This window comes from Gobio gobio (assembly GCF_949357685.1).
Source record: "Gobio gobio genome assembly, chromosome: 3".
Taxonomy (NCBI): domain Eukaryota; kingdom Metazoa; phylum Chordata; class Actinopteri; order Cypriniformes; family Gobionidae; genus Gobio; species Gobio gobio.
The window spans coordinates 65255235-65274446 of record NC_137099.1 but is presented as its reverse complement, the minus strand read 5'-3'; the positions used below and the strand labels follow the sequence as shown (position 1 = coordinate 65274446).

Here is a 19212-nt window from a genome sequence, read left to right as displayed (position 1 = left end):
CTGACTAAAAATGTTAATAAATAATATTCCCCAACAATACTTTTTTTTTTGCCAAAGATCAGACATTCTGAATTCTGATTTATAAATATATTCTAGAGGGAATAGGTTTAGACGATGAGAATAGATCTCAAAAATGGTGACATACTTAATATTGCAATGCATGCTGGGAGCCATGAGTTTTATACTGTGAAATAGGCTACTTTCCATCAACATAACCAACGTGACAACTTGCTTGCACAGAGAATGTGCTGGGGACTATTACATCTACTTAGGCCTATAAAAACCATGCAGACAGAAAGTCCAAATTCTAATCTAAAAGCCTATTCACACCAAGATAGAGAACTATTATGATAACTATTTTAGCATCCACAGCGTGTTTTTGCGCACTTCCGTTCTGATAAAATAATTGCAGCATGCAATTTTAAAGTAGAAAAGATTTTGATTGGCTATCAAAGTTTTTATCGTTAATCAGCTGATTCCAATGATATCATTTACGTTGTTGGTTGTGATGTGGACTTTTATTAGAGTCTAAGTGATTTTTAAAACTTATTGTTCTTGCAGTGAACAGACCGTGCACCGTTGAATTCATGGAAAAAGACCAAATTCGTGCAAAAGAGACAAACATTTTATTAATAATTACATTTATACACTTTAATATTGATTATTAAACTTATTTTTACATTTTATATCACACTTGTGACAAACAGTGTATGGATGCAGATTGCAGTTTTATTTGTATCAAATAAGTTGTTTGTTTTTAAAATAATTGAAAGATACCCACCAGGAAACTTCTCCCGGACACCTAGATGGCTTTCACGTGGCTTTTTTGATAAAAGTAACACAAAAGTTGGTCAGTAAATAATACACTCACACAACACCTGGCATGCAGTTCTTGGATGCTTTTACTTTCACTTTAGAACAGGACAAACAAGAATAGCATTTTCACCCTCGGCCTGATGGGGGCGCTGAATTCTTATTTCAAAACTGTGCATTTCCAAAAATGAAACAGGGCATTAAATTAATCTTTCACCCGAAACTTTAATCCATTATTGGATAAGAATTAATCTAAACAAAATATTGCTGTATTATTCCCTCCTCATAAGCTATGTACATTTCCTGCTCATTTAAGGTTTCTATCAGGAATGACTCCCAGCATGTTTCATAACAAAAAAAGCATTTAAAATAAAGCTTTTGCATGTATAAAAAGGCTAATCCAAAAGCAGTAATCCTTTCTGAAAACGTGGTTCAATTGTTAAACAATTACAGTAAAACGTGAAAGCTTTGCATTTACCTGCATAAAATCTACTCAGTCACACAGCACAAAACAAGATGCCAATAAATGTGCACAAATTGTAAGATAAAGAGACTTTCAGCTTTCAGTTACAACATCTGACAAAAGGACACAGAGTCGCTTTCCACCTTGAATGCTGCATAGAGAGTATCTTTAAAAGACGCGAGGAACGTGTACAAGTGCGTGAGCGTGTCAGAGACACTGTAAAAGGATAAAACTCCAGCTGTTGTGTCCACATAAACACCTACTCTCTTACTTGAACAAGAGGTCATAGTCTTTATATTAATGTCTTCTGTAGCGTGAGAAACATATGGATGAGATCCACATGTAATTTTCCATGACACATCATTGTTTCCAAGCTGACCGCTGGCCTCCACAAAACTAAGATCATCGTTTTTCCTCGCAATGCCCTTGTACGTCACTCCAACCGTCCCCTGCATACCCGTCCATTCAGCCTCCCAGTAACAGCGGCCAGACAGACTCTCTCTAGACAGCACTTGTTCAACAGGTTCAAATCTTTCTGGATGATCAGGATACGGCTGCATCTGTTGTACTAATGTCGCTGTTCTGTCTTCATCGGACAGACACAACTGAACGTGAGCTGTGTTTGGATCCAACGTGAGATGGCAGGCATCTGTGAGACAGAAAACACTTCAGTTAGAAACTTCAATCAGGCATCTGAGAGACACTTCAGAGAAACATAGAAAGATGGAGAATGATTCACTTACACTTTCTTATCCCTGGTTTCATGAAGTGTTCACCCATAGGATCAGTTCTGCAGAGAAGTCAATGAAGAAGAAGAAGAGGAAATTAAGGAAAGCAAGTAATAACAAAAGACCATATGTTTGATTTACAAGGAATGGATGAATGAAGCACAAATTAAAAGTCGATCTGGTAATGTGTAATCGCTTCCCTCATGTTGCCTAAACAATATTGACCTTATATGTGACCCGTCACGGAAACCAGTGACACAAGTCAGCAGCACAACTTTCGAGCAAAATGAGAAAGAAGCGCTTTTTTTCCAAATTGGTGATTTTGTTTTTTTTTGCAGAATCTGTTAGTTGAGATCACGAAGAAGCCTCTCCGTGTTTGAGAGAGCATTATTGGTATATTTAAAAGCGTACATTTTGAGTTTGAATTCGGCTTGTTTTTCGGAGATTCTAGCACGCAGTAAGGGCGTGTCATTGTCTGTGTGTGGAAAAGCCGACTTTTGTTTCTTTTGTTATTGCCCCCGCCCTCCAAGGGAAGCGTGGCTACTTATTGTGCAGCTCTGGCCGACTCTAGCTGATATCAAAATTCAATGAAGATGGACGCCGCAAAGATTATCGCAGACGAGCTGGCCATTACACCAAAAATGTTTTGAAGTACTTTTTCGACAAGCCAGATGCTTATGAACAAACGCTCACTGATTCTGAAGATGATCTGAGCGACAATGAAATCGGCTTAAAGGGTTAGTTCAGACAGTTTACACAGTCATATACAAAAAACGAGCTTGCACTGCGACATGAAATAAAAATGAACGCAAAAAACCTGCCTACCTTACCAGAGCATGTCAGCAAAGCAAAGCAAAGCTTCACTCATGAACTGCTCACTGGTAAAATGACGTGCACTCAAATCCACTCCGACATGACATTTCTCAGTACTGTAGCCTACTATACTTGTAGCCATTAAAACACGTAATTAGTTTCAGTTTAAATATTATAATGTTATTTTTAATTTAATTTACGTTGAAAAGTGAACAGGACACATAAGATGCATAATGTCAGAAGACAGGGGTCTATAAGTTCAATAACACTTAAATAAGTTTTGTTTTGTTGAAGGCCTATCTTTAAAGTGAATTTCGTTTTGTATAAATTGTATCTTAATTTTTATCTATGTTTTATCAACCAAATTGCCCGGATTTAATAAATAATAAGCAAATAGCCTATAACAGACAATGACATGGAGGCGGTGGCGCCGCGTGAACAACGGCTTATATGAACAACTAGAAAAGAAAAAAAACTTTAGTCAGGGGCACCCCTTATTATTTATTTCAGATAGACCTATATTTGATCCAGCATGTCACAGAGGGAGTTCTGGGTTGAGCGCGCGGCGCTGAGCGGAATGAGCTTCAGAAATGAACGGAATCGTCAGAAAGGCGCTCTCCACTGGAGGAAATATTATAGCTCTTTCTACACACACACCACAATGGTCACAATATGACCTCATGTGTGTTTTAAAAACATAATTCAACATATAAATAAACATATACTTTTTAATGGGCCACTTAAAATGTACAAAAATTGGCATTGCATTTACAATCCTTTGAAATCCTTTGCAGCACCCCCACTTCCCACGCCCCCGCACCACTTAGTGCTACTTTAAAAAAAAGAAGAAAAAAAAACAGTCAATTGAGGTAGGCCTGCTATTTTTATATGATGAAAAAAACTTAAGACGGGGAAAAAAACTAGTCCGGTTCTTCAAAGCTTCAAACAGATTCAGTGTTTTCATTCTGTCATCTTAATTTGTTAATTATTTAAGTGAAAAATATTTAGTGTAGGCCTATTTATTTTATGCTTTTTATTTATATTTTATTCTGTTTTTCTCTGTTATCAGAAACGCTGCAGGTGCATGAAAATGTGAAGATGTGAATCCAGGTTCTGATGTTGTTGTTGATCTGTTCTGTATGCTGCGGTTTGCACAGTAAAATAAACCAGTGGAAAAAAGTGTCTTTTTAACGTATACTCTTCAATTGTATATTTATTTAATGCCAATTCAATATTATAATCTTATCGGTTAACGGTTAATAATCGGATAATGAGCGGCGGTTGACGGTCGGGACAATTAACCGTAATGAGCATCCCTAAGTTGATTTTAGTTTATCATAGTTGATCATAACTAGAGATGAAATGGCATGAAAATTTCATTTCATGATTATAGTGACCAAAATGATCATGGTTATCACAGAATCCTGTTCAAAAAGTCCTAATGCTACACAATGAAATCAATTCACCAAGTTTTATGTAGAAACCAGCAAATAACAAATAAAATTAGCATCAATATGTACTTTTTGTTTACATAAACATTAAAATAATAATATTACAAATGATGGCCAGATTTTAAAGGACAAGTTCTACAATGCACAAGTTCAAATAGAGTTTTGACAAAAAAGGTTTTATAAAAAGATAAAACTCACATATTTCAGCCTCTAAATCATTTTTTATAAAAGTCAAAAAAGATAAATTACTGACATGTACAATGCACATTATCCTTTGTTATTAATAGTATGCGGTCAGATTTTTCCCATTGCGTCATGCCGTTGCTGTGCAACCATGCAGCTTTACAGGGGGGAGCTTTACAGGAGGTATGGCTTATCTAAATGAGATGTAAATGAGCCCTATTGTCACTCCCAGCAGGTGAGAACAGGTGAGAACTGCACAATGTTTAGAGATCGTTTCTCCCTTTTAAGCCTTTTTGAATGCCTCCCTTCAAATGGCCACAACTTCTGGGTTGAGCGCCAAATATTATCAGATTTCCATGTGTTACACATCGTTGGAAAGCTTGGAGACTACACTTTCAGAATCTGTGAATAACTCAAAATGCCCCAGAACCGACATGTGCCCCTAATTTCCGTTATTGGTCACATATTGTTAAAATAATGTTTTTTTTTTTTTTTTTTTTCAATTCCAAACAGCTATACCGATAGATTTTTAATAAAAAGCATTTAAAAACATTGAATCATTCAGACATTGAATCATAGTTAGTGATTTTTAAAGCCATTGTCTGAATATACAAGTTTAAATTTGCGCTCAGTCAGAAATTATAACTTCAGAGCGAGGATGCATTAAATTGGTCAAAAGTAAAGTAATTTATAATGTTACAAAAGACTGTTTTTAACATTGATAATAACAATAAATGTTTCTTAAGCCGCAAATCAGCATATTAGAATAATTTTTCAAGGATCATGTGACACTGAAGACTGAAGTAATGATGCTGAAAATTCAGCTTTGATCACAGGGATTTAAAATTACATTTTACTATATATTCACATAGAAAATGTCTGTCTTAAATTGTACTTTAATAGATCTTGGGGAACACCCACGACATACTTGAGTATCTGCAGTGAGCAGTTTGGATCCTTCAGTTTGTTGTCGAGCAGATTCACTCCTGATTGTCCTGGGTGATTGTAGCTCAGATCCAGCTCTCTCAGGTGTGAGGAGTTTGAACTCAGAGCTGAAGACACATATCCACAGCCTTCCACTGTCACCATACAGCCTGACACCCTACAGACAGATAAAACAGATAAGCAACAATGCATTTCTCAAAGAAATAAATTATAGCAAAAATCCTAGTCTTACCTCAGTATCTCCAGCTGACAGTGTGGGCTCTTCAGTCCATCAGAGAGCAGCTTCATTCCTGAATCATGGCAGTCATTGTTACTCAGGTCCAGCTCTCTCAGGGGCAAATCTGAGCTGAAAATCGAGGAAAGGCGCTCACAACTCTTCTCAGTGAGATTACACCAACTCAACCTGCAAGAAAACATTTCAAAATGGTCTTCTATCAAACATCTGTCTCATACAGTGTACTTAATATCCTGTATTACAAAAATTATGGATCGTGTCAAAAGGATGTTTCACCGAAAAAAAAAAATATATATTCCCACTGAGCCAAGTTATGTCCAAAAGACGTCTTTTCAACGTCTTTGCCACTAGAGGCGTACGTTGAAAAGACGTCCACTGAGGAGCCAGAATGAAAGTTTTTATGACGTCTGTTTTTGACGTGTTCTGCACGTCCGATATAGACGTTCATGGAACCTCAAGGTTAAAAACTAGTTCAAATGTGCTCATTGTGGACATATTTTCCATTTGTAATTGCAAAGCAACTCACAGACAGTGTGTGTTTGTCCAGAAATCATGAAAATAAAAGAAACTTCGCTCACACCTTTAGACACTTTAGACAACTTAGCATCTGTAATTCACACATCTTTGGATCGTGAGAGAATCGTGGGATTCAATCCAGGATCTTCTTGCTGTGAGGAGACAGTATTTCCCACTGAGACACTGGTGCTGCCCTTAATCACAGACATAAGACACACTTTGACTATTTCTGTCAGACGTCTACAGAAGCTCTTACTGAGAATTAACAGAGGTTTAGATGCTAATGTTTATGTTTCATTTGAAGTCACCATTGTGGTGGGAAGCGTTTGCTTTAGTTGGGCTCTTGGTCCCTGTACTTGAGTTAGCTTTCCTTTGGCTGCTGTAACTGTGTGTGAGAAACACAATAGTTGTGGCTGAGAAAGTTGATGACTAAATCATCAGATAGCAAGCATCTGATGTTGTGCCTGTGAGTTTTGCATGTGTTGTTTCTTTTTAATATCTTATTAATTCCACTATAAGCTTGCGAAAACAGTACTGGCATCAATAGCATCAAAATGATAACTTGTCTTGAAGGATGATAAAACAGGTGCACACAATGTTTTGAGCAAATATTTCACATAGTCACACACAGACATCAAGATTTTGCATATGCTTCACAACAACGGTGACAATCAAAACAAAAAAGCTTCATGCTGCAATGCATGATGGGTAGCTTCATAGTACAAAACTAATGCTTGATTGTCACCGTTTTTGTGAATCATATGCAAAATCTTGATGTCTGTGTGTGACCATATGAACTATTTGCTCAAAACATTGTGTGCACATACCGTTTTATCATCCCTCAGGACAAGTGATCATTTTGATGCTATTGGTGCCAGTACATTACATTCACAAGTAAGTTTGCCAAACAAGCACACAAAACTTAAAAAAAAAACCATCAAATGATCACTTTCCAAAAGTTTAGTCATCAACAAGGAGCTGACAACACCTGATGTCGCTTTGTCTTTGTTTTCTCAGCCACAACTATTGTGTTTCACACACACAGTTACAGCAGACAAACAAAAGCTAACTCAAGTACAGGGACCAAGAGCCCAACTAAAGCAAACGCTTCCCACCACAATGGTGACTTCAAATGAAACATAAACATCAACATCTAAAGCTCTGTTAATTCTCAGTAAGAGCTTCTGTAGACGTCTGACAGAAATAGTCAAAGTGTGTCTTATGTCTGTGATTAAGGGCAGCTCCAGTGTCTCAGTGGGAAACACTGTCTCCTCACAGCAAGAAGATCCTGGATTGAATCCCACGATTCTCTCACCATCCAAAGATGTGTGAATTACAGATGCTAAGTTGTCTAAAGTGTCTAAAGGTGTGAGCGAAGTTTCTATTTTCATGATTTCTGGACAAACACACACTGTCTGTGAGTTGCTTTGCATTTACAAATGGGAAATATGTCCACAATGAGCACATTACTAGTTTTTAACCTTGAGGTTCCATGAACGTCTATATCGGACGTGCAGAACACGTCAAAAACAGACGTCATAAAAACTTTCATTCTGGCTCCTCAGTGGACGTCTTTTCAACGTACGCCTCTAGTGGCAAAGACGTTGAAAAGACGTCTTTTGGACATAACTTTGCTCAGTGGGTTTTATCATCTTCCTTGTGCATTTCATCAAAATGCTTAAACTTTTCAACTTTTTTTTGCTTCAACTATCATCAATACTTTCCTCAGAACTTGAAGCTTTCTGTCTGTATTTTCCATCCCTTGTAGGAGATGATTGAGTCCAGAATCCTGCAGGTCATTGCCGCTGAGATCGAGCTCTTTTAGACGATGTGATATTGTTTGGATCGCAGAGACCAGCTCCATACAGCTGTCCTGGCTAAAATGACACTGGGCCAACCTGAACGAGAACAATATCAGCATTACATTTCAGGCTAGCCAGTAAACATTTACACAGCAATGGACACGGTAATGACCTCAGTGTCTCCAGATGACAGTGTGGGCTCTTGAGTCCAGCAGAAAGCGCCTTCACTCCTGCCTTGATACTAAAATTGTGACTAAGGTCCAGCTCTCTCAGAGGACCATCTTCTAACTGGAGAGCCGAAGCCACCGTTTCACAGCATGTTTCTGTCAGTCCACAGTCTGCAAACCTGTAAAGATGGCAATATGTTTACTAATCATGAAGAGTTTACCTGTACATTAAATAAATACAGATCACAATAAAGTTAACCTAAAATCTAATTTGCTGTACAAATATACTAGAAATATAGACAAAGGAAAATAAGATATTTTATATAAAGCTAAAGAAGGTTGAATGAATTCTATTCATTGTAATCAGTTTCTGATTATTAAAATGTAAACTATTAAAACAGAATCATGAAAAATGAAAACGAAATTGTGGGGCAAAATAAAACTGAATTAAGGAAAATATTAAACAGAATATTTTGAAAAAAACAATATATTAAAAATAATATTAATAAACTTATGCTGGAAAAAAATAAGAAAAAAACATCTAAGGAGGAAAAAAACCCCAAATTTAGAATATGTTGAAAAAAATAAAACAGATTTTGTCTTTGGCTTTCAACCACTATGAAACCAAGATAATCAAGATAATATGATTATTGTGCAGCTGCAGCATTCTGTCCAAATCCCCTTCCTTTCATTCACAGCGGTGCACTTTCGTTCTGTGCATTAGCTCTTAAAGTGACAGCAGCCTAATAAACCTGCTGCAGTCTGTTATCATAATCAAACAACAAATGACAAAGGAAAATCACCCACTGATCACTGACTTAACAACTTAAGTATGTTTTATACATTAATCTATATTTAATGTGTACAGTAAGACTATGTTGTTTGTAATTAGTTTCTTTGTTCTTATTGTATTGCTGACTGTTTACTTGTCTTATGTAATTATTTTGAGGACCTTTTTCTTACATTTAGTTAACCAGGTATTCTTTTTTGCATAAGTGCTGACAATTGTGAAATATAATATTGAAAATTAATCATATCGTGAAATAAGACTTTGATCATATCGCCTACCAATAGTCATGTTAAATAATCCTGATTTCAATATTGACCAAAATAACTGTGATTATGATTTTTGCCATAATCCCGCATCCTTAAAAGAATATTTTGAAAAATAAAACAGGTTTTATATTACTTTCTTTCATTTGTCTCTACTTACAGGGCTTTTCTGCAGCATCTCACAGCTGGCACGAGTCTCCTGCATCCAGGATATGTATCGTTCAATGTCTTCGGGTTGAAGTCATCCAGCACCTCTTCTGACATCAGAAGCACATATACCAGCGCTGAGCAGTTTGAGTTGGACATTGTTCTCGGCTGGCCGCTCTCTGACCTCAAATATTTCATGATTTGTTGGTACAGGCTTCTGTCCTGCAGTTCCAGTATGCAGAAGAAGTGGTTGATGGATTTATCCGGGCACTTGTCGTTGTTTTGCAATTGCTTGATGTATTGGATGGTTTTATTGATGCACTTTCTACTGTCCACCGTTTCGTCCAGCAAGCCGGCGAGGAGTCTCTGATTGGACTCGAGAGAAATGCCCAGCAAAAAACGCAGAAAGAGATCAAAATGCCCTCGCTCGCTCTGCTTGGCTTTATCAATCGTCTTTTTCAGCAAAATGTACAGCATCTGGTCTTTCTTAGGACGTGAATTTTCCAGGAAGAATGCCAGCTCGTCCATGTCCAGCTTCAAATAGCAGAGGAACACGTGCAATGCGGCGAGAAACTCCTGCACACTCAAGTGTATGAAGTAATAAACCTTTACCTCATGCAGGACATTGTCTTTCTTAAAGATTTCGGCGCACAGTCCTGTGGACTCTTCACTTGCGTTGATGCCGCACGCTTTCAGATCCTTCTCGTAAAACATGACATTCTCCTTCTTCAGCTGTTGAAATGCCAATTTAGCTAACTTGGAGATAATTTCTTTGTTTGAATCCAAGACTTTTGTGCGATCTCTTTCGGGGTTCTTCTCGTACTTCTGGCTTTTTGTGTTCATCTGTATCAGCAAGAAGTGGATGTACATTTCGGTGAGTGTCGAGGGAATGTCCTGCCCTTTGTTTCTGGCAAGAATGTCCTGAAGAACGGTGGCCGTGATCCAGCAAAACACGGGAATGTGGCACATGATGTAGAGACTACGAGACGTCCTAATGTGAAATATTATTCTGGAGGCCTGAGCTTCATCTTTGATCCTTTTTCTGAAGTACTCTTCTTTCTGTTGGTCGGTGAATCCACGCACCTCTGTGAACAATCCTACGTACTCCGTAGGGATCTGATTTGCCGCAGCCGGTCGTGATGTCACCCAGACAAGAGCCGACGGAAGCAGTTTCCCTTTAACAATGCTTGTAAACAAAGCATCAGCAGATGATCGCTCATTCACACATTTCACTGTCTTACAGTTAAAATTCAATTCCAGGCGACTCTCATCGAGCCCATCAAAGATAAACGCCAATTTGCATTTTTCATAAAACTTGGTGTTTTCCACGTCTTTCAATTCGGGATGAAATTCTAGCAGAAGCTCATGGAGACTGACCTTATTACCATCTTGAATTGAGTTATCTTTAATCAAGTTAATCTCTCTGAATGGAAGCAGAAACATGCAATCCACATCCGGATTGGCATTTCCCTCAGCCCAGTCCAGGATGAACTTGTGCACGGAGAACGTCTTTCCAATACCAGCGATGCCTTTGGTCAACACAATGTTTCCCTCCTCCTTTTCCCTCAATAAACAGAATATGTCATTGCAGTTGATCGGCGTGTCCTCAAATTTGGGAGTTTTCAAGACTCGGTCAATCTTCAGAACCTCATGTTCATGATAGACGTCTGTAATGTCCCCTTCAGTGATGAACAGTTCAGTGTACACTTTGTTGAGATGTGTTTTGTTTTCTTTTTTGCCCTCAAAAACACGTCCTGTTCTGACCTTCATGTTGTCTTTGTGCTTTTTCAGGATGTTTTTCAAGACATTGTCGTCTAGAACAAATCAAATACACAAGAATTATTGTTAATCAACATGACTTCTGCCTTAAATCATCAATATGTTGGGAATAGTAACACATGTAAATGCAAGTCAAATTTATAACCAGAATAAAAATGTGGCTATTGTTTTTGTACCTTGTTTTTCAGTGGTCTGTCCCTCTATTCCTTTGAGGATGGCAGTAAGCGTCAGAATAAAGCCAGAGAAAATGCATTTTACACAAATCATTTATCTATTAAAGTGCTAACAAAGCATATTTCCTCAAAGCTTACAAACTATTTGCAATTTCATAGTGACACATGTTAACTGCATAATATAATCTTACCAATAACATCAGTAGTTGGGTTTGAGTTGAAGATTATTGAGCCATGAACGACACATCCAGTGACTACTGGCATAATTGCAGTTCCACCAGTTTCAGCTTTCAGATCAGCACTGACTTCAGTGTGAGGAGGGCTGATTGTCTGCACTGGGATAGAGACTGAGAGATTTACACACTTTCTTACATTACAGCTTTAACATTACTGACATATTACTATATTACCATTGCTCTGTTCAGCTTGGTTCCTCTGCAGGTCTATCTTTACAGCTTCATCTGATCCATGACACTCCATCGTCTCATCTACACCGTCACTGGTATCTTTCCTCACCAGTTCATCAGCCGTAACTACTCTTTTTGGCCTCTTTGGTTTGTCATTGTCCAGCTCAACCACTGCTTCCTGAAGCTGCTTTGGATTAGATGCCATCTTGTCTACCCCAGTCTAGTAAAAGATCAGAAGAGTGGAGATATATGACCAGAGACTTGCTAAGTAGTTTGCTCCAAATTTACAAGTGAATCATTAAATCACTGGCATCTTAATAATAATAATAAATATAGCTGCGAGCCGCAATTATTATTTCAAGCAACTTAAGGCCTTTAAGCACATATGCATAAAAAGTCATTATGTTTTATTTAGCCATCATGTAATCTCTTAAACCATAGAGCAAAAAAAACATTTACAGCCAATACAGACATTTTACCATAGGAAATGCATGGTTTTTAAAGTTTTTTAACAGCTAGAGCACCGATTATGTATGGTCCAATCTCTATAACAGTTTGCATACTTCTTTAGAGTCATATGTTGCACATGCTCACCTATTTTTGTGAACTTTTGCGTTTTCCTCCAGGATTAATAGGCTTTTGAGTATATTTTGCCACACCCATTTTTTAAATGCTATTATTGAACCTCTAATAATAATAGTTGTTGTAGTTGATACTTTATTGATCATTTACAGGAAATTACATTGTCATGGCAGCTTCAGCACACAAAGCTTCAGCACACAAAAAACACAGCACCACTCTTAAGTCTTTTTCAGACTCTGTACGATCTACAATATGAAAAAAAAAAAGAAATAATACATACAAATTTACATGAATAAGAAATGAGCACTAAAATACTAGGATAACAAATGTGCAAATGATGGTATGAGTACAAAATAATAATAATAACGATAATAATTTGATAAATTCATGCAGTACCGACTTTTAAAAATCCCAAACAAAACCAGGCCTTAATTTCACTGTTGAATATATATCAAAAAGTTATAAGAATAAGAGCAGAAGCAGTTTTGATAATGTTTCCATGGTGAAAAAAGTGTACTTTATTGTATTTCAAACATATTCCCTTTTCATTAGTATATTGCAAATATACTAACAGAAAATGGTACCCTCTGGTCCTCTTCGTTTAAGGGTCACACTTGGCTTCTTCGCGGTCAAAAGTGAAAATTTAACCACTCGATTCCTGTTGTAACCACTAGATTCCTATATCACTATATAATATAAATTCTCTGGTGTTTTTAGACATAAATACTTATTTTTATTAAGTTGTGGATTTGGATTTATACTTAGACATTCTCAAAGACTACTTTTTGTCAAGGTTTAGATTTTTTTTATAACCCTCTGGGGGTCTTCATTTATGGGTCACACTCAGGGCCTTTGGGTCAAAAATGATCCGGAGGGCGGGATTAAGATAAAAAAAGATTTGAGTAAAATCAATGAAATATATTTTTGTTCAATAATATTTTTTCTTTTCTTTTTTGGTGTTTTGAGATAATTTTATGATTAAGAATTAATATTTATGCAATAATTATGACCCATTTTTTCCCATTGAATATAATAAGAAAAATTATATATATATCGTCGCTGCCCGATGAAACTCACGTATGTCCAAAACGCTTACTTTTCAGGAAGTGAAAAAAACACCGTATTTCAAAAGCAGTTGAATGTAGCGTTGTCATACTTGGTACGGCATCTTTACATGTAACCATATTCTTGCCAGTGTAATGATATAATCCACATTTGACCAAAATTGAGTTTAAATGGACATACGTGCATATTTTACAGTAACGGTGGTCGATACGCGTTCTTCCGATCATTAATTAGAATGGCCAAGACGCTTTTCAGCAGAGGAATACGTGAGGAATACAGAGGAATACGTGCTGGACATTCTCAGCCTCTTGCAAGCGGTGATAGCAGTATGAGTGAGGCATGTTCTAGGGACAATCATGACAGTAGCATTACAGGCTATAATTTGATCAGTTTGACTGAGAAAAAAAAGGCTGAATCTTATCAAAGAGACCGAGTTTATTTACATACTAGCAAGCAAACTAATCTGTGAAGAACTAGATTAGAACTAAACTGTGGAGAGCTTCAATGTCGTACTTTCGGCTATCCAGTGCTGAGCTTCGATGAAACAACTTCACGAGACCGGCGAGACCGGCGAAATGCTTACACAGGGCGGGAGATACGCGGCGTGATTGACAGCTTTGACACCAAATGGATATAATTCATGATTTCACAACTTTTCATTGGCCATTTAGATATGTGACGCATACTGTATACGGAAATGAACCTGGACATTCAATCCGTCGAAAAATCTCAAAATCGGCAAAATGGACATACATGGTTTTCATCGGACAGCGACAATATATATATATATATATATATATATATATATATATATATATATATATATATATATATATATATATATATATATATATATATATATATAATTTTTTTTATTATTAAAGCTGTATTTCATTTTTGAGTCAAGCCTAGGCCTCATGAAAGCAATTTTTTTAATGAGATCGGTGCCATCCGGTGGACACATTGAGCATTTTCATCACACAATACCACATTATTACTATAGTGGATCTTGCTTTTTATAAAAAAAATTAACAATTCGTAGCTTTATCGGAATGATCCGAAACTTGGTGACTTTATTGGTACTTGGTATATGAACACTCAAAAAAATTGGGGACAGGATTTGAAAAGTCTAAGTGGTCGTAAAAAAGAAAACGTCACATTCAGGACCTTCGGGTCAAAAATGACCCCCATAGGAAATGAATGGGAAATTCGTTTTTTTCTGCATACAATCTACAAATCAGCCAGGATGCAGAAAAAAAGGACTCAACAGTGAAGGGGTGAATCTCTAAAACATCAGAGTGCAAAACACACACACAAAAAAACACACGCACACACAAATTAACGCGTGCCATTCCAAAAGCTAATTGTGTTTTGTGTGTGTGTGTGTGTGCGTGTTGTCTGTTTTGCACTCTTGATGTTTTAGAGATTTACCCCTTCACTGTTGAGTCCTTTTTTTCTGTATCCTGGCTGATTTGTAGATCGTATGCACAAAAAAACTCTGTATTTTCATATTTTTGCCAATTTCCCATTCATTTCCTACGGGGGTCATTTTTGACCCGAAGACCCTGAGTGTGACTATTTTTTTTACGACCACTTAGACTTTTCAAATCCTGTCCCCAATTTTTGTGTGTGTTCATATACCAAGTACCAATAAAGTCAACAAGTTTCGGACCATTACGATGTAGCTACGATTTTTAACATTTAAAAAAATCCCCGAAGACCCCCAGAGGGTTAAAATGTTGATTTGAAGTGTCCGTTTTTGCATTAATTTTAATTTCTACATTCATTCAAACCTGAGCAGAGAGAACATTTTGAACATATAACATCAAAAAATTTAAAATCAATTAAAAAAAAATTAACAGGTATGTTTTATCACAGCATAATATATCTGATTTTAACCTCTTATTTGAGTCTTTTGGCTCAATTTTACCATATTGATACAGCCACACCAGTTAATTTGTGTGCGTATAATATTGTGATGTGTGTGTCTGTTTTGAATTCCCAACAAATTGCACCCTGCTTATTACACAAATAAAGTACTTTAATACCACTAATCAAGCATGTAATTAGTCCTACACAGGCATATACTTAAAGTGTACTAAGTATACTTGAATAAGTTGTTCCAATTTAGCATGAAATAAAATACACTTTTTGACTTCCTCAGTTTGTGTAACTGTATTTATTTTTTCCCCACATTAATTTCACACGTCTAGTACAATTATGTGAGGTGGAGTTCAATGATATTATAAAAACAAATATTTTGTCAATAAAATACAATTATTCACTTGTTTATATCAAATAAAGGCTTTTTTTGATAGTTAAAAATAAACAAATTTTTTGAGTTTGCCAACAAACACACCGCAAAACACAGCTATACAGCATAGTTGAAAACATAATACTAATGAATAACTACTGAACAAATAACCTTTTTCTCATGGTTTCTCAATAGAATTCATAAAAGTATAGAATATAATATCATAGTTCCAATAGGGGCTCATTGTGTGACAGCATGCCCCGCCTGCACAACTGGGATTAACCCCAGCTTGTGTCTTCTGCTGTTAGTTCAGCATTAAAGAACTATTAAATAACAGAAATAAGATTACAATAATATCAGATTTGTCTCATTTTAAATAAACACAAGAAATTTACTTTTGCTATGGTTAAAGGGGTGGTAAACCACGATTTCACTTTTCTAACTTTAGCTAGTGTGTAATGTTGCTGTTTGAGCAAAAACAACATCTGAAAGTTACAATGTTCAAAGTTTAAAGCAAAGGGAGATATTTGCTTTTAAAGAAATCCATTTCTAAGGACTACAGCGCACGGCCAGCAGGCGACTACAGACATTCCTCCAGGGTTGGTGACATCACCAGACTCAATATTTACATAAACCCCTCCTCCGAGAATATTAAATAAGGGGGGGGGGGGGGGGGGGGCATTTTGTATCGCTGTTGTTGTGGTATAGTTAGTAGGCTGGAGTGTTGTTGCTGCAATGCCGACGAAATGCTGTTATTTTCATCCGGATTGCAGGTCCACTCTGTTCAGCCTTCCTAGGGATGGGGGTGCGTTGCAATGCGTTTAACATACAACATGTTATATGCATGTGTGTATGAGACAGTGGGGAACAGGTCGCAGATATATGATGCCCATCATAAATCACGAGACAGAAAGGGGTCGGAGGAGAAGACCGGAAAATGTGACACAATGGACAATATTTGTCTGTATTTGCAATTCATGAGCCGCGGTTCAGCTACGCGAGACAAACACTGCCTGTGTGTGAATGCACAACGGCTCCCGCTGCACATTTCACGGAGGAAAGCTTCCACAATGTTCGCGAGTTCAATGCAGGATTTGCACCTCGGCTTGTCCTGAAAGCTGGATTTAAAAACAGAAGCTGTTTACGGGCCACAACCTGTAAGTCTGATTTATTTTTCATCGATGTGTTTTCCTGTAATAGGTTAATTGTAGCAAGGAAGTAAACAGATGACAACGCTGTTCTGCAAACCAGTCTGTTAAATGCTCATTCATACTTAACGTTATCCGACGAACACCTAACGTTACAAACATTAAAATCTCAACAGCGAACCTGGCATTAGTGTAAATGATTCTTTGATTAGAGCTTTTATGTATTGTTTATCTACAGGCATGCTAAACATGGTTCTGTGTGTGATTTGGCTACTAGCAAAGCCAATGTTTAGTGTTTGTTTTGGGTTAATAGTTCTTGCGACAGATATTTGGCTATAATCGTTCTAAAAATACAAAAGTAACAGTGCCATTCAGTAGCGATCACTATAGATCCGCAGTCTTTACTCTTGAGGACTGAACAGGTTCTGCTCGATCATCTTCACTAAAATGTTCTGGGTCTGATTCGGGCTCAGATTGGTATGGTTTTATTGACGCCATTGTTTTTAATACTACCCAAAGCACAGCCTCCGGTAAGGTAAGGGGCGTGACGTTTCCGACAAACGTGCACTGCGGTTAGCGAATCACAACACACTGGGCCAGCTAACCAATCTGAGCCCATTGCATATTTTTGAGGGACTGGCTTCATACAACCCGGAAAGCATCAGACCGTTTTACAAGGAGGGACAGAGCAGTGTAGAATAAAGGTCAAATATATGAAAAATAATGCAATTTTTAAAAACGAAGCATGAACACATGTTACAGTGCACCCCACAAACACAATCAAGCATTCGAAAGAATGTGTTTTACCACCCCTTTAAATAAACGTTCAGTGAGATCTTCCAAAGATTTTTGTTTACATTTTGGCACAGTTTCTTCTCTATATAATGTTGATATGGCAAATGGTAGGCTAAATACACTAAGTTTCGTCACCCTAGGCATGTATGGAAAGTTTTTTAACCATGTGTGTTACAACTAACCCCGCTTTAGGTTGTGCCCAGCTCACCCCTAGTACAAAATGTGTTGTTCCAAAATAGCACACTTCAAGTTAACTAATCATTAACACACCACTGATTTAGTCTGGCTGCAGGTATACTTTTTTTCACCAGGGATCACATACTGTACACACATGCTCATGGTCACGGAAAGTCCAAAGTCTCATCTAAAAGCCAATCCACACCGATAACTATTTCTATGATGATAACTATATTTCCATCTACTCCAACGGATGATAATGTTTTTTCTGTTCTGCGCTGTTATCTGCAGCACGCACTTTAAAGTATAGGAAGGGTTTTAGTTGGCTATCCATGTTTTATCATTAATCAGCTGGAAAACTAATGTTTCTAAAGACTAATGTCTTCTTTGCCTTTTATAGTGTGTTGGTGTTTACTTTGCTATTCTCTAGTTTTCTTTAAAACTTTAAAACGTTATGTTGGTGTGAAAGAGCCATGAACGGTTAAATTCAAGTAAGTTTGAAGACCAAAAGCATGCAAAACAGAACGATCGACAACAAATGTATTAACCATTTAATGTATAATGACAGCTTGTTAAACCTATTATTGCATTTTAATCAGGTTATATTAAGACATAACGCTGGGTAAATGCAAAGAGTGTATAACAAAGATGAAAAGAGTTTGGTTTTAATCAGCATAAAACTCAGACACAGATTGCACATGGCACAGAGGAAAAAAGTAACACAAAAGTTGGGAAATATTAAACACTCACGAACGAAACATGTCCCGTACTGGCCTCTGTTACTTTCACTTTAGAATGGCGTCGTTTCCTCTTTTTATCAGGACAAAATAACATCACAAATCGCGATTTCATGTTCCACCTGAAGGGGGCGTTGATTCTCAGATATAGGCCTAGTCAAACATGAAGGATATTCAACTGGGAATCAGAGTTAATCTTCAGTTTCTTACCTTTCAGGACTTGATGGTGTGACTGTAAAGCCAGTATTGGGATTGACTGAAGATCTCAACAACTATTGCCTTTATTGTTCCCCCGCAAAGCTATGGATATCATAAATACTTCCTGCTCATTTAAGGTCTTCCCTATCGAAAATTAACCATGGTTTTATTATAGTAAAAGTGTAGTAACCATGGTTTTTTGATTACCTTTCATATAACCACGGTTTTACCACATATAGGCTACCATGGTTAAACTATGGTTAGAGTAGCAAAACCATGGTTAATTTGTGGTTAGCATGGTTTAACTACAATAACCATGTTTTATTTATACAGTAAGAAAACCATATGTCATGGATAAATCACATAGACTATGTGAAATTTGAACACAACATACAAAATAAATAAATAAATAAGTTGCACCAGAAAATATGTTTAGAGTGGGAGGGCAGGTTTTAATAAATGCGGGGGCTATAATCATGACTATTAATTAGCTTAGACTTTTCAGCCTGTCATATATTCTTTGTTACATAGCTTTTCATCATGATTTTCCTTTTTCCTTTTATTAATGCACTGCAACAATT

The 19212-nt window shown here is 37.0% G+C and overlaps 1 protein-coding gene across 1 annotated transcript; it reads right to left on the bottom strand.

The window, feature by feature from the left end:
* Positions 1 to 611: 611 nt before the first annotated feature.
* Positions 612 to 18501, bottom strand: nlrp3 (NLR family pyrin domain containing 3). The gene is made up of 11 exons (XM_079813526.1): positions 18447 to 18501; positions 11679 to 11895; positions 11460 to 11603; positions 11272 to 11301; positions 9330 to 11130; positions 8122 to 8295; positions 7874 to 8045; positions 5629 to 5801; positions 5380 to 5553; positions 2020 to 2066; positions 612 to 1925 (listed from the first exon to the last, which is right to left on the bottom strand). The coding sequence occupies exons 2-11, from the start codon at positions 11878 to 11880 to the stop codon at positions 1381 to 1383; spliced, it is 3462 nt and encodes a 1153-aa protein (XP_079669652.1). The 5' UTR covers positions 11881 to 11895; positions 18447 to 18501; the 3' UTR covers positions 612 to 1380.
* Between the last annotated feature and the right edge of the window lie 711 nt (positions 18502 to 19212).

What these genes read in the sequence shown, in the direction of transcription:
- nlrp3 (XM_079813526.1), bottom strand. Translation starts at nt 11,880, where the DNA reads ATGGCATCTAATCCAAAGCAGCTTCAGGAAGCAGTGGTTGAGCTGGAC. An exon ending in AGATGCTGCAGAAAAGCCCT is followed by an intron (nt 8,296 to 9,329) that starts GTAAGTAGAGAC and finishes CCATCTTTACAG; the next exon opens with GTTTGCAGACTGTGGACTGA. An exon ending in TGTCATCTGGAGACACTGAG is followed by an intron (nt 8,046 to 8,121) that starts GTCATTACCGTG and finishes GTTCTCGTTCAG; the next exon opens with GTTGGCCCAGTGTCATTTTA.